The 25952-nt window shown below is 38.2% G+C and overlaps 1 protein-coding gene and 1 pseudogene across 5 annotated transcripts in view; both read left to right on the top strand.

Moving 5' to 3' along the window:
• LOC137421541 (nuclear factor 1 A-type) overlaps positions 1–25952 on the top strand; it is a 209177-nt gene that overhangs the window by 67221 nt on the left and 116004 nt on the right. For all 4 annotated transcript variants that reach the window (XM_068107729.2, XM_068107721.2, XM_068107705.2 and 1 more), the window contains exon 2: positions 24509–25040. In XM_068107729.2, the coding sequence (XP_067963830.2) occupies positions 24509–25040 (532 nt within the window). The remainder of the gene's footprint in view (positions 1–24508; positions 25041–25952) is intronic.
• Positions 1–25952, top strand: part of LOC144894166 (cold-inducible RNA-binding protein A pseudogene) — a 123664-nt pseudogene that overhangs the window by 44620 nt on the left and 53092 nt on the right. The window lies entirely within an intron of this gene.

Raw genomic sequence — 25952 nt, 5'->3', positions numbered from 1 at the left:
TCTAGTCAACCTAGAAACTTATTTAAATATGCTAATCCTATGTTTTCTGGGTCAAGAAAACCATTGGTGGGATCATTAGACTTCTAATCCTAACACTTGCTTCACTTTTTGGACTTTCCAGATGTTAGTGATACGAAAAATATTCCGCTCACATCTTCCGACCTATAAACTTGTAAAAGCATAATCCTGAATGGAATAGACCTAGTAGATGCTGTGTATAGGACTTATAGTTCAATCTGATACTAACAAGGCTGCTTTATTGCTTTATAAACCCATACCTATAACTTCAAAGGACTTGCAATATCATGTATTATGTAATACAGTTATATCACAAATATAAAGACAATGGTTTTCAATTACCTTTGTTGTTTTTCTATAATTCTGAGCACTAGTTTGAGGCCTTTATTGGATTCCTTGACCCAGAAAACATGGGATTAGCATATTTAATTAAGTTTCTAGCTTCACTAGAAGCCGAGATAGCGCAAAATATGTATTTTATGGTGGCCATTTTGAAAATCCAAAATGGCGGCCATGCAGGTGTCTGTGCAAATGCCAACATTGATTTTCGGATTCTCCATGCTCTGATGATTCCAAAAATGCACAGGTTTGCTAATCTCCCAAATGTTGAACGAAATTATATTTGTTAACATAGTGAACCTGACTAATCAATGGAAGTAATCCAAATTCACATTGATTAATGATTCGTGTAAATAATCAGTATTGACATTGATCTCGTGTAAGCTCTAGTTTTAGTTTAAATTTATTAATCAGCAGTGTAAATAATTCGAATTCACGTTGATTTCTTATCAGTGTAAATAATTTAAATTCACATTGATTAATCATCATTGTAAATGATATGAATTAATACTGATTTATTATCAGTGTAAATAATTATAATTCACAGTGGTTAATCATCCTTGTAAATAATTAATTTGAGTTTAAATTGATTATTCATTCGTGGAAATAATTCGAGTTTACATTAATCATCTGTAAAAATGTTGAAATCACATTGATTTGGTGTAAATAATTTGAGTTTAAATTTATTCATCTTAGTTTAGATAATTTGAATTCGCATTGATTAATGATTAGTGTAAATAATTAAAATTCATATATATTAATCACCAGTATAAATAATTGGAATTGAAATTGATTCAGTGTAAATAATTCAAATTCACATTAATGATCAGTGTAAATAATTAAAATTGAGCTTTATTTAATCATTGGTGTAAATAATTCAAATTCACATTCATGATCAGTGTAAATAATTCAAATTGAGCTTTATTTAATCATTGGTGTAAATAATTCAAATTCACATTAATGATCAGTGTAAATAATTCAAATTGAGCTTTATTTAATCATTGGTGTAAATAATTCAAATTCACATTAATGATCAGTGTAAATAATTCAAATTGAGCTTTATTTAATCATTGGTGTAAATAATTCAAATTCACATTCATGATCAGTGTAAATAATTATTCAAATTCACATTAATGATCAGTGTAAATAATTATTCAAATTCACATTCATGATCAGTGTAAATAATTATTCAAATTCACATTAATGATCAGTGTAAATAATTCAAATTGAGCTTTATTTAATCATTGGTGTAAATAATTCAAATTCACATTAATGATCAGTGTAAATAATTCAAATTGAGCTTTATTTAATCATTGGTGTAAATAATTCAAATTCACATTAATGATCAGTGTAAATAATTCAAATTGAGCTTTATTTAATCATTGGTGTAAATAATTCAAATTCACATTAATGATCAGTGTAAATAATTCAAATTGAGCTTTATTTAATCATTGGTGTAAATAATTCAAATTCACATTAATGATCAGTGTAAATAATTAAAATTGAGCTTTATTTAATCATTGGTGTAAATAATTCAAATTCACATTCATGATCAGTGTAAATAATTCAAATTGAGCTTTATTTAATCATTGGTGTAAATAATTCAAATTCACATTAATGATCAGTGTAAATAATTCAAATTGAGCTTTATTTAATCATTGGTGTAAATAATTCAAATTCACATTAATGATCAGTGTAAATAATTCAAATTGAGCTTTATTTAATCATTGGTGTAAATAATTCAAATTCACATTCATGATCAGTGTAAATAATTATTCAAATTCACATTAATGATCAGTGTAAATAATTATTCAAATTCACATTCATGATCAGTGTAAATAATTATTCAAATTCACATTAATGATCAGTGTAAATAATTCAAATTGAGCTTTATTTAATCATTGGTGTAAATAATTCAAATTCACATTAATGATCAGTGTAAATAATTCAAATTGAGCTTTATTTAATCATTGGTGTAAATAATTCAAATTCACATTAATGATCAGTGTAAATAATTCAAATTGAGCTTTATTTAATCATTGGTGTAAATAATTCAAATTCACATTAATGATCAGTGTAAATAATTCAAATTGAGCTTTATTTAATCATTGGTGTAAATAATTCAAATTCACATTCATGATCAGTGTAAATAATTATTCAAATTCACATTTATGATCGGTGTCAATAATTTAAATTCACATTGACAAATCATCAGTGTGAATAATTCTGATTTACATTAAATAATCACCAGTATACATAATTCGACTTGATATTAATCAATAATTCGAATTCACATTGAATAATCAGCAGTGTACATAATCTGAATGGACAATGATTAACCATCAAAATTAATTTCAATTCACATTGATTAATGATCAATGTACGTAATTCTAATTCACGTTGATTGATCATCAGTGTACATAATTGGAATTTATATCGATTAATCATCAGTGTGAATAATTACATTTCCCAAGGTGAAAATGCGAACCTTCAAGTTGTAATTGTTAACAAACACAAATTATTAATCAGAACAACATCCTGTATATCCTTATTAGATTCATGATTAATTTACCATGCTCTGTAGTATTCTGTAGGTTTTGCCGAAGCAGTTTCTTGTCTCGGGGTATAATCCGTTATTCTAATCGCTATTCCGACACAGGTCTGTTCAATCGTACGGTAACATAACATTTTACAAACATCTTCCCCATCTGAACACTCGATTTTCTTTTTCACTTGTTCAGTTTGCATCTCCTTTTATTTCAGTAAATTATTGTAAACGCCGTGTTATTTTCGCTCTCGCAACTTTGTGAATCGAATCGCAACGACCTTTCCCGCTCCGGCTGCAGCGGACCGGCAGGTTCCTAGGGTCCTCCGTAAACGGCTGCGCCAATTCATCCGATCCTTAGAACAATCCGAGTCTGCGGAAAATGAAAACAAGATTGTTTTAAATTCCACATCACATTTTATCAAATTGCGAGCTCAATATTGCCGTCGATTCGTAAAGGAAAAGCCAACTCCATTCTTGGGAATGAGCATTTTGGGCAATCAGGTTGAGGGCACATTGAGAATCGTTTGTAATTTTTATACCATTTGAACATGATTTGATTTGAGCTTTATTTCATCATCGATGAAATTTTTGAATTTTTTTTTTTATTATAAATTTTCATCTTTGAATTTTTTTATTTATTTGCTTTATTTCATCTTTTCTTCCACGATAGGCAACGGGCTAACCAACAAACCCTCGTGTAAATACAATGCACAACGAATGACGTTAATATGCTTTAACCACCGGAGAAAACAATGAAGTCGTTCCAGATGTTCGTTAATTTACTATGTAATCCAGCAGGTGTCCCGACGCTGGAGGTAATTGTGAAACATCCTGTCCATATATTATCTTTAAAGGTAGAACCAGAAGTGCAGAATTGACTGTGCTTTTCCAGGATGCCTGTACGTACAATACAGATGTGCCATCACACCTCCACAAATGATGCAACCGGTAGCCCAAGTGGACACAGTCGGATTAGAATGTGCTGCTGATGCAGTGCCTCTCGTCGGTAATTAATGCAAATTCGGTACTTAATGGACCATTATCTTCGAAAGGTACCGTTCACAAGTGGGTGCTTTGCAGATAGGATAGCGGGCTGACCGTTAATCATAATAATCATGAAATATTATGGGTGTCATACAAGGAACTTTAATGGAGGATGTTTGTGCCTTTTATAAAGGCTGAGCATTCTGCAAGTAAGTAGTACTGTGCATACCATTTTAATGTATTTCTGGTGTGACTGGGTTGGGCTCAGGTTTGACCTACCGAGCTCCCAGTCTGAAAGCAGCCGCTCTAACCTTGATGCCACCACCGTTCTTTAATAAGAACGACGTACCCTCAAATGGCTGTGATGCATTGGCGATTTATAGTTGGAAACTGGATCATCTTGAGATCTCGATCACTGCACCTGTGCCCTTCCTTTGATCATGATTAGTAATCCTCTACTGGTGTAAACGATATCTGCATACTCCGACACGATATATCATCCTGTTTGGGTTTGATTTGGTATCATCAGGATGTATCATCCAGTTTGGGTTTCATTTGGTATCATCAGGATGTATCATCCAGTTTGGGTTTGATTTGGTATCATCAGGAAGTATCATCCAGTTTGGGTTTGATTTGGTATCATCAGGATGTATCATCCAGTTTGGGTTTGATTTGGTATCATCAGGAAGTATCATCCAGTTTGGGTTTCATTTGGTATCATCAGGATGTATCATCCAGTTTGGGTTTGATTTGGTATCATCAGGAAGTATCATCCAGTTTGGGTTTGATTTGGTATCATCAGGATGTATCATCCAGTTTGGGTTTGATTTGGTATCATCAGGAAGAATCATCCGGTTTGGGTTTGATTTGGTATCATCAGGAAGTATCATCCAATTTGGGTTTGATTTGATATCATCAGGATGTATCATCTAGTTTGGGTTTGATTTGGTATCATCAGGAAGTATCATCCAGTTTGGGTTTGATTTGGTATCATCAGGATGTATCATCCAGTTTGGGTTTGATTTGGTATCATCAAGATGTATCATCCGGGTTTGAGTTTGATTTGGTATCATCAGGATGTATCATCCAGTTTGGGTTTGATTTGGTATCATCAGGATGTATCATCCAGTTTGGGTTTTATTTGGTATCATCAGGATGTATCATCCAGTTTGGGTTTGATTTGGTATCATCAGGATGTATCATCCAGTTTGGGTTTCATTTGGTATCATCAGGAAGTATCATCCAGTTTGGGTTTGATTTGGTATCATCAGGATGTATCATCCAGTTTGGGTTTCATTTGGTATCATCAGGATGTATCATCCAGTTTGGGTTTCATTTGGTATCATCAGGATGTATCATCCAGTTTGAGTTTGATTTGGTATCATCAGGAAGTATCATCCAGTTTGGGTTTCATTTGGTATCATCAGGATGTATCATCCAGTTTGGGTTTGATTTGGTATCATCAGGAAGTATCATCCAGTTTGGGTTTGATTTGGTGTCATCAGGAAGTATCATCCAGTTTGGGTTTGATTTGGTATCATCAGGAAGTATCATCCAGTTTGGGTTTGTTTAGGTATCATCAGGATGTATCATCCAGTTTGGGTTTGTTTAGGTATCATCAGGATGTATCATCCGGTTTGGGTTTGATTTGTTATCATCAGGATGTATCATCCAGTTTGGGTTTGATTTGGTATCATCAGGATGTGTCATCCAGTTTGGGTTTGATTAGGTATAATCAGGATGTATCATCCAGTTTGGGTTTGATTTGGTATCATCAGGATGTATCATCCAGTTTGGGTTTGATTTGGTATCATCAGGATGTATCATCTAGTTTGGGTTTGATTTGGTATCATCAGGATGTATCATCCAGTTTGGGTTTGATTTGGTATCATCAGGATGTATCATCCAGTTTGGGTTTGATTTGGTATCATCAGGATGTATCATCCAGTTTGGGTTTGATTTGGTATCATCAGGCTGTATCATCCAGTTTGGGTTTGATTTGGTATCATCAGGAAGTATCATCCAGTTTGGGTTCGATTTGGTATCATCAGGAAGTATCATCCAGTTTGGGTTGATATGGTATCATCAGGAAGTATCATCCAGTTTGGGTTTGATTTGGTATCATCAGGATGTATCATCCAGTTTGGGTTTGTTTCGGTATCATCAGGATGTATCATCCGGTTTGGGTTTGATTTGGTATCATCAGGATGTATCATCCAGTTTGGGTTTGATTTGGAATCATCAAGATGTATCATCCAGTTTGGGTTTGATTTGGTATCATCAGGATGTATCATCTAGTTTGGGTTTGATTTGGTATCATCAGGAAGTATCATCCAATTTGGGTTTGATTTGGTATCATCAGGATGTATCATCCAGTTTGGGTTTGATTTGGTATCATCAGGAAGTATCATCCAGTTTGGGTTTGATTTGGTATCATCAGGATGTATCATCTAGTTTGGGTTTGATTTGGTATCAACAGGATGTATCATCCAGTTTGGGTTTGATTTGGTATCAACAGGATGTATCATCCAGTTTGGGTTTGATTTGGTATCATCAGGCTGTATCATCCAGTTTGGGTTTGATTTGGTATCATCAGGAAGTATCATCCAGTTTGGGTTTGATTTGGTATCATCAGGCTGGATGATGTATCATGCAGTTTGGGTGTTATTTGGTATCATCAGGATGTATCATCCAGTTTGGGTTTGATTTGGTATCATCAGGAAGTATCATCCAGTTTGGGTTTGATTTGGTATCATCAGGATGTATCATCCAGTTTGGGTTTGATTTGGTATCATCAGGATGTATCATCTAGTTTGGGTTTGATTTGGTATCATCAGGATGTATCATCCAGTTTGGGTTTGATTTGGTATCATCAGGATGTATCATCCAGTTTGGGTTTGATTTGGTATCATCAGGATGTATCATCCAGTTTGGGTTTGATTTGGTATCATCAGGATGTATCATCCAGTTTGGGTTTGATTTGGTATCATCAGGAAGTATCATCCAGTTGGGTTTGATTTGGTATCATCAGGAAGTATCATCCAGTTTAGGTTTGATTTGGTATCATCAGGATGTGTCATCCAGTTTGGGTTTGATTTGGTATCATCAGGATGTATCATCCAGTTTGGGTTTGATTTGGTATCAGGATGTATCATCCAGTTTAGGTTTGATTTGGTATCATCAGGAAGTATCATCCAGTTTAGGTTTGATTTGGTATCATCAGGAAGTATCATCCAGTTTGGGTTGGATTTGGTATCATCAGGAAGTATCATCCAGTTTGGGTTTGATTTGGTATCATCAGGAAGTATCATCCAGTTTGGGTTTGATTTTGTATCATCAGGATGTATCATCCAGTTTGGGTTTGATTTGGTATCATCAGGATGTATCATCCAGTTTGGGTTTGATTTGGTATCATCAGGATGTATCATCCAGTTTGGGTTTGATTTGGTATCATCAGGAAGTATCATCCAGTTTGGGTTTGATTTTTTATCATCAGGATGTATCATCCAGTTTGGGTTTGATTTGGTATCATCAGGATGTATCATCCAGTTTGGGTTTGATTTGGTATCATCAGAATGAATCATCCAGTTTGGGTTTGATTTGGTATCATCAGGATGTATCATCCAGTTTGGGTTTGATTTGGTATCATCAGGATGTATCAGCCAGTTTGGGTTTGATTTGGTATCATCAGGAAGTATCATCCAGTTCGGGTTTGATTTGGTATCATCAGGAAGTATCATCCAGTTTGGGTTCCATTTGGTATCATCAGGATGTATCATCCAGTTTGGGTTTCATTTGGTATCATCAGGATGTATCATCCAGTTTGGGTTTCATTTGGTATCATCAGGAAGTATCATCCAGTTTGGGTTTCATTTGGTATCATCAGGAAGTATCATCCAGTTTGGGTTTCATTTGGTATCATCAGGATGTATCATCCAGTTTGGGTTTCATTTGGTATCATCAGGATGTATCATCCAGTTTGGGTTTGATTTGGTGTCATCAGGAAGTATCATCCAGTTTGGGTTTCATTTGGTATCATCAGGAAGTATCATCCAGTTTGAGTTTGATTTGGTATCATCAGGATGAATCATCCAGTTTGGGTTTGATTTGGTATCATCAGGAAGTATCATCCAGTTTGGGTTTGATTTGGTATCATCAGGATATATCAACCAGTTTGGGTTTGATTTGGTATCATCAGGATGTATCATCTAGTTTGGGTTTGATTTGGTATCATCAGGAAGTATCATCCAGTTTGGGATTGATTTGGTATCATCAGGATGTATCATCCAGTTTGGGTTTGATTTGGTATCATCAGGAAGTATCATCCAGTTTGGGTTTCATTTGGTATCATCAGGATGTATCATCCAGTTTGGGTTTGATTTGGTATCATCAGGAAGTATCATCCAGTTTGGGTATGATTTGGTATCATCAGGAAGTATCATACAGTTTAGGTATGATTTGGTATCATCAGGAAGTATCATCCAGTTTGGGTTTCATTTGGTATCATCAGGAAGTATCATCCAGTTTGGGTATGATTTGGTATCATCAGGAAGTATCATCCAATTTGGGTTTGATTTGGTATCATCAGGAAGTATCATCCAGTTTGGGTTTTATTTGGTATCATCAGGACGTATCATCCAGTTTGGGTTTGATTTGCTTTCATCAGGATGTATCATCCAGTTTGGGTTTGTTTAGGTATCATCAGGATGTATCATCCGGTTTGGGTTTGATTTGGTATCATCAGGATGTATCATCCAGTTTGGGTTTGATTTGGCATCATCAGGATGTATCATCCAGTTTGGGTTTGATTTGGTATCATCAGGAAGTATCATCCAGTTTGGGTTTGATTTGGTATCATCAGGAAGTATCATCCAGATTGGGTTTGATTTGGTATCATCAGGATGTATCATCCAGTTTGGGTTTGATTTGGTATCATCAGGAAGTATCATCGCGTTTGGGTTTGATTTGGTATCATCAGGATGTATCATCCAGTTTGGGTTTGATTTGGTATCATCAGGAAGTATCATCCCGTTTGGGTTTGATTTGGTATCATCAGGATGTATCATCCAGTTTAGGTTTGATTTGGTATCATCAGGAAGTATCATCCCGTTTGGGTTTGATTTGGTATCATCAGGATGTATCATCCGGTTTGGGTTTGATTTGGTATCATCAGGATGTATCATCCAGTTTGGGTTTGATTTGGTATCATCAGGAAGTATCATCCAGTTTGGGTTTGATTTTGTATCATCAGGATGTATCATCCAGTTTGGGTTTAATTTGGTATCAACAGGATGTATCATTCAGTTTGGGCTTGATTTGGTATCATCAGGATGTATCATCCAGTTTGGGTTTGATTTGGTATCATCAGGATGTATCATCCAGTTTGGGTTTGATTTGGTATCATCAGGATGTATCATCCAGTTTGGGTTTGATTTGGTATCATCAGGAAGTATCATCCAGTTTGGGTTTAATTTGGTATCAACAGGATGTATCATCCAGTTTGGGTTTGATTTGGTATCATCAGGATGTATCATCCAGTTTGGGTTTGATTTGGTATCATCAGGATGTATCATCCAGTTTGGGTTTGATTTGGTATCATCAGAATGAATCATCCAGTTTGGGTTTGATTTGGTATCATCAGGATGTATCATCCAGTTTGGGTTTGATTTGGTATCATCAGGATGTATCAGCCAGTTTGGGTTTGATTTGGTATCATCAGGAAGTATCATCCAGTTCGGGTTTGATTTGGTATCATCAGGAAGTATCATCCAGTTTGGGTTCCATTTGGTATCATCAGGATGTATCATCCAGTTTGGGTTTCATTTGGTATCATCAGGATGTATCATCCAGTTTGGGTTTCATTTGATATCATCAGGAAGTATCATCCAGTTTGGGTTTCATTTGGTATCATCAGGAAGTATCATCCAGTTTGGGTTTCATTTGGTATCATCAGGATGTATCATCCAGTTTGGGTTTCATTTGGTATCATCAGGATGTATCATCCAGTTTGGGTTTGATTTGGTATCATCAGGAAGTATCATCCAGTTTGGGTTTCATTTGGTATCATCAGGAAGTATCATCCAGTTTGAGTTTGATTTGGTATCATCAGGATGAATCATCCAGTTTGGGTTTGATTTGGTATCATCAGGAAGTATCATCTAGTTTGGGTTTGATTTGGTATCATCAGGAAGTATCATCCAGTTTGGGTTTGATTTGGTATCATCAGGATGTATCATCCAGTTTGGGTTTGATTTGGTATCATCAGGATGAATCATCCAGTTTGGGTTTGATTTGCTATCATCAGGATGTATCATCCAGTTTGGGTTTGATTTGGTATCATCAGGATATATCAACCAGTTTGGGTTTGATTTGGTATCATCAGGATGTATCATCTAGTTTGGGTTTGATTTGGTATCATCAGGAAGTATCATCCAGTTTGGGTTTGATTTGGTATCATCAGGATGTATCATCCAGTTTGGGTTTGATTTGGTATCATCAGGAAGTATCATCCAGTTTGGGTTTCATTTGGTATCATCAGGATGTATCATCCAGTTTGGGTTTGATTTGGTATCATCAGGAAGTATCATCCAGTTTGGGTATGATTTGGTATCATCAGGAAGTATCATACAGTTTAGGTATGATTTGGTATCATCAGGAAGTATCATCCAGTTTGGGTTTCATTTGGTATCATCAGGAAGTATCATCCAGTTTGGGTATGATTTGGTATCATCAGGAAGTATCATCCAATTTGGGTTTGATTTGGTATCATCAGGAAGTATCATCCAGTTTGGGTTTGATTTGGTATCATCAGGACGTATCATCCAGTTTGGGTTTGATTTGCTTTCATCAGGATGTATCATCCAGTTTGGGTTTGTTTAGGTATCATCAGGATGTATCATCCGGTTTGGGTTTGATTTGGTATCATCAGGATGTATCATCCAGTTTGGGTTTGATTTGGTATCGTCAAGATGTATCATCCAGTTTGGGTTTGATTTGGTATCATCAGGATGTATCATCCAGTTTGGGTTTGATTTGGTATCATCAGGATGTATCATCCAGTTTAGGTTTGATTTGGTATCATCAGGAAGTATCATCTAGTTTGGGTTTGATTTGGTATCATCAGGATGTATCATCTAGTTTGGGTTTGATTTGGTATCATCAGGATGTATCATCCAGTTTAGGTTTGATTTGGTATCATCAGGAAGTATCATCTAGTTTGGGTTTGATTTGGTATCATCAGGATGTATCATCTAGTTTGGGTTTGATTTGGTTTCATCAGGATGTATCATCCAGTTTGGGTTTGATTTGGTATCATCAGGATGTGTCATCTAGTTTGGGTTTGATTTGGTATCATCAGGATGTATCATCTAGTTTGGGTTTGATTTGGTATCATCAGGATGTATCATCCAGTTTGGGTTTGATTTGGTATCATCAGGATGTGTCATCTAGTTTGGGTTTGATTTGGTATCATCAGGATGTATCATCCAGTTTGGGTTTGATTTGGTATCATCAGGATGTATCATCCAGTTTGGGTTTGATTTGGTATCATCAGGATGTATCGTCCACTTTGGGTTTCATTTGGAATCATCAGGATCTATCGTCCACTTTGGGTTTCATTTGGAATCATCAGGATGTATCATCCAGTTTGGGTTTGATTTGGTATCATCAGGAAGTATCATCCAGTTTGGGTATGATTTGCTATCATCAGGATGTATCATCCAGTTTGTGTTTGATTTGGTATCATCAGGATGTATCATCCAGTTTGGGTTTGATTTGGTGTCATCAAGAAGTATCATCCAGTTTGTGTTTGATTTGCTATCATCAGGATGTATCATCCAGTTTGTGTTTGATTTGGTATCATCAGGAAGTATCATCCAGTTTGGGTATGATTTGCTATCATCAGGATGTATCATCCAGTTTGTGTTTGATTTGGTATCATCAGGATGTATCATCCAGTTTGGGTTTGATTTGGTATCATCAGGAAGTATCATCCCGTTTGGGTTTGATTTGGTATCATCAGGAAGTATCATCCCGTTTGGGTTTGATTTGGTATCATCAGGAAGTATCATCCAGATTGGGTTTTATTTGGTATCATCAGGATGTATCATCCAGTTTGGGTTTGATTTGGTATCATCAGGATGTATCATCCAGTTTGGGTTTGATTTGGTATCATCAGGAAGTATCATCCAGTTTGGGTTTGATTTGGTATCATCAGGAAGTATCATCCCGTTTGGGTTTGATTTGGTATCATCAGGATGTATCATCCAGTTTGGGTTTGATTTGGTATCATCAGGATGTATCATCCAGTTTGGGTTTGATTTGGTATCATCAGGAAGTATCATCCCGTTTGGGTTTGATTTGGTATCATCAGGAAGTATCATCCCGTTTGGGTTTGATTTGGTATCATCAGGAAGTATCATCCAGATTGGGTTTTATTTGGTATTATCAGGATGTATCATCCAGTTTAGGTTTGATTTGGTATCATCAGGAAGTATCATCCAGTTTGGGTTTGATTTGGTATTATCAGGCTGTATCATCCAGTTTGGGTTTGATTTGGTATCATCAGGAAGTATCATCCCGTTTGGGTTTGATTTGGTATCATCAGGAAGTATCATCCCGTTTGGGTTTGATTTGGTATCATCAGGAAGTATCATCCAGATTGGGTTTTATTTGGTATCGTCAGGATGTATCATCCAGTTTGGGTTTGATTTGGCATCATCAGGATGTATCATCCAGTTTGGGTTTGATTTGGTATCATCAGGAAGTATCATCCAGTTTGGGTTTGATTTGGTATCATCAGGAAGTATCATCCAGATTGTGTTTGATTTGGTATCATCAGGATGTATCATCCAGTTTGGGTTTGATTTGGTATCATCAGGAAGTATCATCGCGTTTGGGTTTGATTTGGTATCATCAGGATGTATCATCCAGTTTGGGTTTGATTTGGTATCATCAGGAAGTATCATCCCGTTTGGGTTTGATTTGGTATCATCAGGATGTATCATCCAGTTTAGGTTTGATTTGGTATCATCAGGAAGTATCATCCCGTTTGGGTTTGATTTGGTATCATCAGGATGTATCATCCAGTTTAGGTTTGATTTGGTATCATCAGGATGTATCATCCAGTTTGAGTTTGATTTGCTATCATCAGGATGTATCATCCAGTTTGAGTTTGATTTGGTATCATCAGGATGTATCATCCAGTTTGGGTTTGATTTGGTATCATCAGGATGTATCATCTAGTTTGGGTTTGATTTGGTATCATCAGGATGTATCATCCAGTTTGGGTTTGATTTGGTATCATCAGGATGTGTCATCTAGTTTGGGTTTGATTTGGTATCATCAGGATGTATCATCCAGTTTGGGTTTGATTTGGTATCATCAGGATGTATCATCCAGTTTGGGTTTGATTTGGTATCATCAGGATGTATCGTCCACTTTGGGTTTCATTTGGAATCATCAGGATCTATCGTCCACTTTGGGTTTCATTTGGAATCATCAGGATGTATCATCCAGTTTGGGTTTGATTTGGTATCATCAGGAAGTATCATCCAGTTTGGGTATGATTTGCTATCATCAGGATGTATCATCCAGTTTGTGTTTGATTTGGTATCATCAGGATGTATCATCCAGTTTGGGTTTGATTTGGTGTCATCAAGAAGTATCATCCAGTTTCGGTGTTATTTGGTATCATCAGGAAGTATCATCGAGTTTGGGTTTGATTTGGTATCATCAGGCTGTATCATCCAGTTTGGGTTTGATTTCGTATCATCAGGAAGTATCATCCAGTTTGGGTTTGATTTGGTATCATCAGGATGTATCATCCAGTTTGGGTTTGATTTGGTATCATCAGGCTGTATCATCCAGTTTGGGTTTGATTTGGTATCATCAGGAAGTATCATCCCGTTTGGGTTTGATTTGGTATCATCAGGAAGTATCATCCCGTTTGGGTTTGATTTGGTATCATCAGGAAGTATCATCCAGATTGGGTTTTATTTGGTATCATCAGGATGTATCATCCAGTTTAGGTTTGATTTGGTATCATCAGGAAGTATCATCCAGTTTGGGTTTGATTTGGTATTATCAGGCTGTATCATCCCGTTTGGGTTTGATTTGGTATCATCAGGAAGTATCATCCCGTTTGGGTTTGATTTGGTATCATCAGGAAGTATCATCCAGATTGGGTTTTATTTGGTATCATCAGGATGTATCATCCAGTTTAGGTTTGATTTGGTATCATCAGGATGTATCATCCAGTTTGGGTTTGATTTGGCATCATCAGGATGTATCATCCAGTTTGGGTTTGATTTGGTATCATCAGGAAGTATCATCCAGTTTGGGTTTGATTTGGTATCATCAGGAAGTATCATCCAGATTGGGTTTGATTTGGTATCATCAGGATGTATCATCCAGTTTGGGTTTGATTTGGTATCATCAGGAAGTATCATCGCGTTTGGGTTTGATTTGGTATCATCAGGATGTATCATCCAGTTTGGGTTTGATTTGGTATCATCAGGAAGTATCATCCCGTTTGGGTTTGATTTGGTATCATCAGGATGTATCATCCAGTTTAGGTTTGATTTGGTATCATCAGGAAGTATCATCCCGTTTGGGTTTGATTTGGTATCATCAGGATGTATCATCCAGTTTAGGTTTGATTTGGTATCATCAGGATGTATCATCCAGTTTGAGTTTGATTTGCTATCATCAGGATGTATCATCCAGTTTGAGTTTGATTTGGTATCATCAGGATGTATCATCCAGTTTGGGTTTGATTTGGTATCATCAGGATGTATCATCCAGTTTGGGTTTGATTTGGTATCATCAGGATGCATCATCCAGTTTGGGTTTGATTTGGTATCATCAGGATATATCATCCAGTTTCGGTTTGATTTGGTATCATCAGGATGTTTCATCCAGTTTGGGTTTGATTTGGCATCATCAGGATGTATCATCCAGTTTGGGTTTGATTTGGTATCAGGATGTATCATCCAGTTTGGGTTTGATTTGGTATCATCAGGATGTATCATCCAGTTTGGGTTTGATTTGGTATCATCAGGATGAATCATCCAGTTTGGGTTTGATTTGGTATCATCAGGAAGTATCATCCAGTTTGGGTTTGATTTGGTATCATCAGGAAGTATCATCCAGTTTGGGTTTGATTTGGTATCATCAGGATGTATCATCCAGTTTGAGTTTGATTTGGTATCATCAGGATGAATCATCCAGTTTGGGTTTGATTTGGTATCATCAGGATGTATCATCCAGTTTGGGTTTGATTTGGTATCATCAGGATATATCATCCAGTTTGGGTTTGATTTGGTATCATCAGGATGTATCATCCAGTTTGGGTTTGATTTGGTATCATCAGGATGTATCATCTAGTTACCTTCGCAAAAGCGGAAGGTTATGTTTTGATCGCTGTGTATTTATTTGTATGTCTGTGTGTGTGTGTGTGTGTATGTTATTCGCATAACTCAAAAAGTATTCAACCGAATTGCATGAAATTTGGTGGGATGATTGGTTATTATACGGGACACATTTGATTAGATTTTGGGAGCAATCGGGTCAAAGGTCAAGGTCAAGGTCACGAAAAGGTCAAAATCGTATTTTTGTTGTTCTGTTCCCTACACTCCCATGCCAAGTACAGAACAGTAGCTGCGGCGAAGGTACGCGCTCTACCGAGTGCCCGTTCTAGTTTGGGTTTGATTTGGTATCATCAGGAAGTATCATCCAGTTTGGGTTTGATTTGGTATCATCAGGATGTATCATCCAGTTTGGGTTTGATTTGGTATCATCAGGAAGTATCATCCAGTTTGGGTTTGATTTGGTATCATCAGGATGTATCATCTAGTTTGGGTTTGATTTGGTATCATCAGGATGTATCATCCAGTTTGGGTTTGATTTGGTATCATCAGGATGTATCATCCAGTTTGGGCTTGATTTGGTATCATCAGGATGTATCATCCAGTTTGGGTTTAATTTGGTATCAACAGGATGTATCATCCAGTTTGGGCTTGATTTGGTATCATCAGGATGTATCATCCAGTTTGGGTTTGATTTGGTATCATCAGGATGTATCATCCAGTTTGGGCTTGATTTGGTATCATCAGGATGTATCATCCAGTTTGGGCTTGATTTGGTATCATCAGGATGTATCATCTAGTTTGGGCTTGATTTGGTATCAACAGGATGTATCATCCAGTTTGGGCTTGATTTGGTATCATCAGGAAGTATCATCCAGTTTGGGTTTAATTTGGTATCAACAGGATGTATCATCCAGTTTGGGCTTGATTTGGTATCATCAGGATGTATCATCTAGTTTGGGTTTGATTTGGTATCATCAGGAAGTATCATCCAGTTTGGGTTTCATTTGGTATCATCAGGATGTATCATCCAGTTTGGGTTTCATTTGGTATCATCAGGAAGTATCATCCAGTTTGGGTTTGATTTGGTATCATCAGGATGTATCATCCAGTTTGGGTTTGATTTGGTATCATCAGGACGTATCATCCAGTTTGGGTTTGATTTGGTATCATCAGGATGTATCATCCAGTTTGGGTTTGATTTGGTATCATCAGGATGTATCATCCAGTTTGGGTTTGATTTGGTATCATCAGGATGTATCATCCAGTTTGGGTTTGATTTGGTATCATCCAGTTTGGGTTTGATTTGGTATCATCAGGAAGTATCATCCAGTTTGGGTTTGATTTGGTATCATCAGGATGTATCATCCAGTTTGGGTTTGATTTGGTATCATCAGGAAGTATCATCCAGTTTGGATTTGATTAGGTATCATCAGGATGTATCATCCAGTTTGGGTTTGATTTGGTATCATCAGGAAGTATCATCCAGTTTGGGTTTGATTTGGTGTCATCAGGATGTATCATCCAGTTTGGGTTTGATTTGGTATCATCAGGATGTATCACGTCGTTTGGGTTTGATTTGGTATCATCAAGATGTATCATCCAGTTTGGGTTTGATTTGGTATCATCAAGATGTATCATCCAGTTTGGGTTTGATTTGGTATCATCAGGAAGTATCATACAGTTTGGGTATGATTTGGTATCATCAGGAAGTATCATCCAGTTTGGGTTTGATTTGGTATCATCAAGATGTATCATCCAGTTTGGGTTTGATTTGGTATCATCAAGATGTATCATCCAGTTTGGGTTTGATTTGGTATCATGAGGATGTATCATCCAGTTTGGGTTTGATTTGGTATCATCAAGATGTATCATCCGGTTTAGGTTTGATTTGGTATCATCAGGATGTATCATCCAGTTTGGGTTTGATTTGGTATCATCAGGATGTATCATCCAGTTTGGGTTTTATTAGGTATCATCAGGATGTATCATCTAGTTTGGGTTTGATTTGGTATCATCAGGATGTATCATCCAGTTTGGGTTTGATTTGGTATCATCAGGATGTATCATCCAGTCTGGGTTTGATTTGGTATCATCAGGATGTATCATCCAGTTTGGGTTTGATTTGGTATCATTAGGATGTATCATCCAGTTTGGGTTTGATTTGGTATCATCAGGATGTATCATCCAGTTTGGGTTTGATTTGGTATCATCAGGAAGTATCATCCAGTTTGGGTTTGATTTGGTATCATCAGGATGTATCATCCAGTTTGGGTTTGATTTGGTATCATCAGGATGTATCATCCAGTTTGGGTTTGATTTGGTATCAGGTTGTATCATCCTGTTTAGGTTTGATTTGGTATCATCAGGAAGTATCATCCAGTTTGGGTTTGATTTGGTATCATCAGGAAGTATCATCCAGTTTGGGTTTGATTTGGTATCATCAGGATGTATCATCCAGTTTGTGTTTGATTTGGTATCATCAGGATATATCATCCAGTTTGGGTTTGAATTGGTATCATCAGGATATATCATCCAGTTTGGGTTTGATTTGGTATCAACAGGATGTATCATCCAGTTTGTGTTTGATTTGGTATCATCAGGATATATCATCCAGTTTGGGTTTGAATTGGTATCATCAGGATATATCATCCAGTTTGGGTTTGATTTGGTATCATCAGGAAGTATCATCCAGTTTGTGTTTGATTTGGTATCATCAGGATGTATCATCTAGTTTGGGTTTGATTTGGTATCATCAGGATGTATCATCCAGTTTGTGTTTGATTTGGTATCATCAGGATATATCATCCAGTTTGGGTTTTATTTGGTATCATCAGGAAGTATCATCCAGTTTGGGTTTGATTTGGTATCATCAGGATGTATCATCCAGTTTGGGTTTGATTTCGTATCATCAGGATGTATCATCCAGTTTGGGTTTGATTTGGTATCATCAGGATGTATCATCCAGTTTGGGTTTGATTTGGTATCATCAGGATGTATCATCCAGTTTGGGTTTCATTTGGTATCATCAGGATGTATCATCCAGTTTGGGTTCGATTTGGTATCATCAGGATGTATCATGTCGTTTGGGTTTGATTTGGTATCAGGATGTATCATCCAGTTTGGGGTTAATTTGGTATCATCAGGATGTATCATGTCGTTTGGGTTTGATTTGGTATCAGGATGTATCATCAAGTTTGGGTTTGATTTGGTATCATCAGGATGTATCATCCAGTTTGGGTTTGATTTGGTATCATCAGGATGTATCAGCCAGTTTGGGTTTGATTTGGTATCTTCAGGATGTATCATCCAGTTTGGGTTTGATTTGGTATCATCAGGATGTATCATCCAGTTTGTGTTTGATTTGGTATCATCAGGATGTATCATCCAGTTTGGGTTTGATTTGGTATCATCAGGATGTATCATCCAGTTTGGGTTTGATTTGGTATCATCAGGATGTATCATCCAGTTTGGGTTTGATTTGGTATCATCAGGATGTATCATCCAGTTTGTGTTTGATTTGGTATCATCAGGATGTATCATCCAGTTTGGGTTTGATTTGGTATCATCAGGATGTATCATCCAGTTTGTGTTTGATTTGGTATCATCAGGATGTATCATCCAGTTTGGGTTTGATTTGGTATCATCAGGATGTATCATCCAGTTTGGGTTTGATTTGGTATCATCAGGATGTATCATCCAGTTTGTGTTTGATTTGGTATCATCAGGATGTATCATCCAGTTTGGGTTTGATTTGGTATCATCAGGATGTATCATCCAGTTTGGGTTTGATTTGGTATCATCAGGATGTATCATCCAGTTTGGGTTTGATTTTGTATCATCAGGAAGTATCATCCAATTTGGGTTTGATTTGGTATCAGGATGTATCATCCAGTTTGGGTTTGATTTGGTATCATCAGGATGTATCATCCAGTTTGGGTTTGATTTGGTATCATCAGGATGTATCATCCAGTTTGGGTTTGATTTGGTATCATCAGGATGTATCATCCAGTTTGGGTTTGATTTGGTATCATCAGGATGTATCATCCAGTTTGGGTTTGATTTGGTATCATCAGGATGTATCATCCAGTTTGGGTTTGATTTGGTATCTTCAGGATGTATCATCCAGTTTGGGTTTGATTTGGTATCATCAGGAAGTATCATCCAGTTTGGGTTTGATTTGGTATCATCCAGTTTGGGTTTGATTTGGTATCATCACGATGTATCAACCAGTTTGGGTTTGATTTGGTATCATCAGGATGTATCATCCAGTTTGGGTTTGATTTGGTATCATCAGGATGTATCATCCAGTTTGGGTTTGATTTGGTATCATCAGGATGTATCATCCAGTTTGGGTTTGAATTGGTATCATCAGGATGTATCATCCAGTTTGGGTTTGATTTGATATCATCAGGAAGTATCATCCAGTTTGGGTTTGATTTGGTATCATCTGGATGTATCATCCAGTTTGGGTTTGATTTGGTATCATCAGGAAGTATCATCCAGTTTGGGTTTGATTTGGTATCATCAGGATGTATCATCCAGTTTGGGTTTGATTTGGTATCATCAGTCTGTAGCATCCAGTTTGGGTTTGATTTGGTATCATCAGGAAGTATCATCCAGTTTGGGTTTGATTTGGTATCATCAGGATGTATCATCCAGTTTGAGTTTGATTTGGTATCATCAGGATGTATCAGCCAGTTTGGGTTTGATTTGGTATCATCAGGATGTATCATCCAGTTTGGGTTTGATTTGGTATCATCAGGAAGTATCATCCAGTTTGGGTTTGATTTGGTATCATCAGGATGTATCATCCAGTTTGGGTTTGATTTGGTATCATCAGGCTGTATCAGCCAGTTTGGGTTTGATTTGGTATCATCAGGAAGTATCATCCAGTTTGGGTTTGATTTGGTATCATCAGGAAGTATCATCCAGTTTGAGTTTGATTTGGTATCATCAGGATGTATCAGCCAGTTTGGGTTTGATTTGGTATCATCAGGATGTATCATCCAGTTTGGGTTTGATTTAGTATCATCAGGATGAATCATCCAGTTTGGGTTTGATTTGGTATCATCAGGATGTATCATCCAGTTTGGGTTTGATTTGGTATCATCAGGATATATCATCCAGTTTGGGTTTGATTTGGTATCATCAGGATGTATCATCCAGTTTGGGTTTGATTTGGTATCATCAGGATGAATCAGCCAGTTTGGGTTTGATTTGGTATCATCAGGATGTATCATCCAGTTTGTGTTTGATTTGGTATCATCAGGATATATCATCCAGTTTGGGTTTGATTTGGTATCATCAGGAAGTATCATCCAGTTTGGGTTTGATTTGGTATCATCCAGTTTTGGTTTGTTTTGGTATCATCCAGTTTGGGTTTGATTTGGTATCATCACGATGTATCATCCAGTTTGGGTTTGATTTGGTATCATCAGGATGTATCATCCAGTTTGGGTTTGATTTGGTATCATCAGGATGTATCATCCAGTTTGGGTTTGATTTGGTATCATCAGGATGTATCATCCAGTTTGGGTTTGATTTGGTATCATCAGGAAGTATCATCCAGTTTGGGTTTGATTTGGTATCATCAGGATGTATCATCTAGTTTGGGTTTGATTTGGTATCATCAGGATGTATCATCCAGTTTGGGTTTGATTTGGTATCATCAGGATGTATCATCCAGTTTGGGCTTGATTTGGTATCATCAGGATGTATCATCTAGTTTGGGCTTGATTTGGTATCAACAGGATGTATCATCCAGTTTGGGCTTGATTTGGTATCATCAGGAAGTATCATCCAGTTTGGGTTTAATTTGGTATCATCAGGATGTATCATCCAGTTTGGGTTTGATTTGGTATCATCAGGATGTATCATCCAGTTTGGGTTTGATTTGGTATCATCCAGTTTGGGTTTGATTTGGTATCATCAGGATATATCAATATATCATCCAGTTTGGGTTTGATTTGGTTTCATCAGAATGTATAATCCAATAACTTAGGTATCAGCCAGTTTAGGCTTCAAAACGTGCGCTGTGGTTAATCTGGGTGTCCCATCGCTAACACCAGTCAGTGGATGTAAAAGACCCAAGGTGTTTTTCGTAAAAAGTACGCAAATTATCGCTAGCATCTTGAACAAACTAGAGATTCGTGCACAAATCAGCTGCAGGTGAATGACAGGTATAGCCAGCCTGCTTGTGAAAGACTTGGACCAACAATATATGGGAATAATTGGGAAGGTTAAAGAAGTGGTGGTGCAGACAGAAACGCATAGTTGTTGTTTTTGTCCTCATCAGATTTTCACACATGGAGGACTTTCTTTGCAAGGCCTTCATTTGCAAGGTTCTTCACGTATTTCAAAAATCAAAACTTGTCCAATGATCGCGAATTAGAATATGAATTTGAACCGCTTGTTGCATCATCGCTCAGACATTCGCATCATCGCTCAGACATTCGCATCATCAGCAACCACCTGTTCCTCGAGGATGAAAGTTTATAGGTGGGCTGAGATTCACACCCAGGACAGAGAGCGCAGAGGGGAGTGCGCGGCCTACCCCCAGGACCTAGGCTATCCTGCCAATCCTATAACTACCATGCTTTGTCGCTTCTAAAATAGCAAACCTCTCTCAGCTCGTCAAAAAAATGTAAGACTTTGTTACCTGTATCGTATATTCCTAAGTATTCAAATAAAAGGTGATATATATATTATAGGCAGCACTGTCTATTTCAACTCCAATACTACAGTAGTGGCATTCATACCTGCTGTGTTCATGTTTCAAGTACCGACATGTTGAGTGTGGCCCGTCCCCTCCAAAAAGTATTAAGGTTGATGAGATGCGCATCTTGTGCTCGAGTGAAACCCAAGAATGTTTTGCACTGCTCAAGGAATTTGCATTATCCCAATCCTCTAATGGCGTATCTGGACTGTTCCGACCAGACACGAGCGCTGCTGCAGGACACAAGGCGGACATTTGGAATTGGCCATTGTCTCATCCAAAAGCATGTTCTCCAAAAGGATTCGAATGGAATATTTGTCTTCTATGAGGTAAGACAAACAGGCAAGACAGTGTGTTTCGTATGAGCTCAGACGAGGTTACCTGAGGTCTTCGATACGTTCTTGCAGTTGTGTGAGGATGGGTACCATCCAATTAGATATGTGCATCCATCGAAGATAGGTAGGTGCTACTGAACCAATAAACACGATTCCCATTGTCTTCCTAGTGGAAGATCTGGAACCTCCAATCACGTCTACTCATATCAGAAGTATCGTGGTATCGTTAATGTCTCGAAGACGGTATTAGGAGGTACCTTTTGCATTGCTCGCAGTCCCCTCCAAAACACAAAGGAATTTATATGATGTCTGTGAAGCACCAGGACAATAACTTGTATTCATCCTACTCTGTCCCGGAATTTAAGACTCCAGTACACCCGCAGACTCCGGGAGGGGCAGGAAGGGTCATTCCTCTTTGGGGTATATAGATTACAGTCGATCTATGGTCGGGTCTCAAGAACATTGGGTGTGTGTTCATTTACCAAGTTTATTGTGAAGAGATCTCCAGGTGGTTTAAGCATTCGAGCAAGCACTCCATTCAAAACCGTTAAGGAACGGCTGGCGTAGCAAGCGCAAGCTAGCTGCTTGGTAAATGAGCGCACTCTGGGCTTCCTCCCTTTCAGTTTCGTTTTAAACAGCAGGAGCGAGTTTGAAAAGTTCACTACGAAAAATGCCACGGTAGCAGCAGGAAGGGTCATGTTATTAACCCAACACTTATGGGGTACCGAGAGTACAGTAGATCTTCACTCAGTTCTGTCAGTAAAACTTACCTCACGCATGTCGGGATTCCTCCAAATTTCTTCATTTAGTATTATAAACAGCATTAGCGACTGTTTAAAAAGCTAATCATACGTGTTTGTGGTTTATAATATTCATCACTGTTCAGTGTTCATTAATGTTCCTTACCTCTGAGGCGCGTGCGATTTGCACTTCTGGAAGAATAAGAGCTCTCTTCCGGTCCTTCGATTTGGACTCTTCTCTTCTCGGAAGCTCTTCTGCCTCTTCCTGTTATCCAGCAGAAGAGGCATGGGCTCTTCGAAAACAAAATGGCCTCGCCGATTACTTTGAAAGAACTTTGTCATATATGACACGTTGATATTACAGCTGTATGGCAAGTTTGCTTAAAACAGGCTTAACTCACTTAATCACGAGTTCTATTTTACTTATTTGTTGTTTTCTTGGTAATTAGTGAGTGATATGGGAGTGATATATATGCCGTTTTCACCCATAATTTCAGTCACGGAGAAACGCTGCTGGTTATACTTACGCAGCGAAACTTGCAAGTGAAAACACAATCTGGATATTTGCATCAACTTGTGATGTAGTGTCATCTTTGTCTAATTCTTCCATCATGGGCGCGAGTAATACATGTTTGGCCGCCATCTTGCTTCTCTTCTGCCTGTTCGGCGCAAAGCAATCTGCCGGAAGAGGCTTCTGTCTTCGGAAGAGACCAAATCGCACGTGCCTCTGGTAGAGGCCGTTGCTCCCACGAAAACGCCATGATAAGCTATTTATATACGTTGACTCGCTGGAAAAACCCCTTGGGGAGGTGGGATATTATTGGTATTAATATTGTTTTGTAATAACATTAATATTATGCTATTATCGTTAGTTTTGTTATTTGAAGCGGCCTTGGAAAAACGCCACGGTAAAGCTAATTTAACATTGATATACACCTCAACACGCAACGCCATTGACGGCAATGGCGGGGAAAACCCGCTCGGGGGAGAAAACCCCCTTAGGGAGGGGGGGGGGGGCAAATGAATGCGCTACAACCTTCATTATGTAACCATTGGTCATCCTGTGTAGTTTCGCTGAGATTGGATAAGTAACGACAGAATGTATTGGCGTCAAAAATTCATCAGACAGACAGACAGACAGAAATGGCGTATTTTAGTGTGATAGTCAAGTCACAAACTGAGCTATTTTGTCAGTGACAGGATAACAGAGATTAACGTTTAAATGTGCCAGATTGAAACCTAAGACTTGTAACTTCAATGAAAGATTCAGGAAGATATTCTGTCCAAAATGTATTCAATAACAGACCATTGAGCTAGAAATATGGGAAACATTTCATGCTTTTCCCAGATAACATCAATGGCTGATAGGAATGATATTGTATTGTGTTCGACCGCAATATTGTGAGCCAGAATACCTTTTGGAGATACCTAACTCTCAAATCTACCTTCCACCTTGCCAGGATGAATTCCACCCTTTCATCGAGGCGTTGCTGCCGCACGTACGTGCTTTTGCCTACACGTGGTTCAACTTGCAAGCACGGAAGCGCAAGTACTTCAAGAAGCACGAGAGGCGCATGTCGTGCGACGAGGAACGAGCAGCCAAAGACGAGTTGCTCGCAGAGAAGGTGGAGGTGAAGCAGAAGTGGGCGTCGCGTCTCCTGGCCAAGCTGCGGAAGGATATACGGCCAGAGTGCCGAGAAGACCTGGTTCTCACAATCACGGGGAAAAAGGCACCTTGCTGCGTCATCTCCAACCCCGATCAGAAGGGGAAGGTCCGGCGAATCGACTGCTTAAGGCAGGCCGACAAGGTTTGGAGACTGGACCTGGTTATGGTCATTGTGTTCAAGGGTGTACCGCTTGAGAGTACGGATGGGGAGCGCCTGGTGCGTGCCCCGCATTGTGCATCTCCAGGCCTATGTATCCAGCCCCAGCATATTGGGGTGTCTGTCAAGGAGCTGGACCTCTTCCTTGCCTACCACATTCACACAAAAGGTGAGCTGATGGTGGGTTGAAGGAAGAGGAAAGGTAATTTCCATGGTGTGTTTGGGTTAGTATTACATATTAATATATAGGGTTAGGGTTCAGGTTGTTAGGGTTAGGGTTAGGGATAGGGTTAGGGTTACACATTAATATATAGGGTTAGGATTACATATTAATATTTAGGGTTAGGGTTAGGGTTAGGGTTAGGGTTACATATTAATATATAGGGTTAGGGTTAGGGTTCGGGTTACATATTAATATATAGGAAAACACAACAGAGCTGATATTTGCAAGAAAAGGAAAGTGGAAGATATATTGTTTTGGAAATCTGATACAATTCTTGGAGTCTGTCAGGACATTTTCGAGGTGTTGTACTCATCTGTGAGTGATCTACTCTGGATTAGATGCCCATCCTGACGATAAACTTATCCTCGGGGCTTTGCATTACTGATTATGCCATCCTTTGAAGGGAATGTGAATCCGGCCGTGCCTCCTTCCAGGATTCCCTTATGGCCTTTAAAGACCCTGCGGTAACCTTTCAAAAAGAGTAGACAACTGTGTCTTAGTGACGTCACACAATTCTCAATTCCTGCCCTGGTCAATGGCTGCTCCGGTATTCCCTGCAAGGGAGTAGAGGCCCGTAAGGAAATAGTGCAATGTTCATGGGCATCCGGAAGCCGCCAAATCAATACTGCATTGGAACAGTAAGTTGATGTTTGGGGGTAACGAGTAATAATTCTGGTCTTCGTAAAGATTGACCTCAAACTGGGCGTCGGTCCCATTTTACCCGCATTCGTTGGAGGACGTTGTAGATCCCACTGTGTCCTCCACAAAGAGTAGGCGAGCTATCACCGGTACCCCGGCCAATTACAAATTCCTGTCCTAATTACTTGGCAATGGCAAACAAGCCAGGATAACCCTTGC

This window comes from Myxine glutinosa, chromosome 1 (assembly GCF_964187855.1).
Source record: "Myxine glutinosa chromosome 1, kmMyxGlut1.1, whole genome shotgun sequence".
Lineage (NCBI taxonomy): Eukaryota > Metazoa > Chordata > Myxini > Myxiniformes > Myxinidae > Myxine > Myxine glutinosa.
The sequence above is the reverse complement of the archived record's forward strand: the minus strand, read 5'-3'. Positions and strand labels throughout refer to the sequence as shown.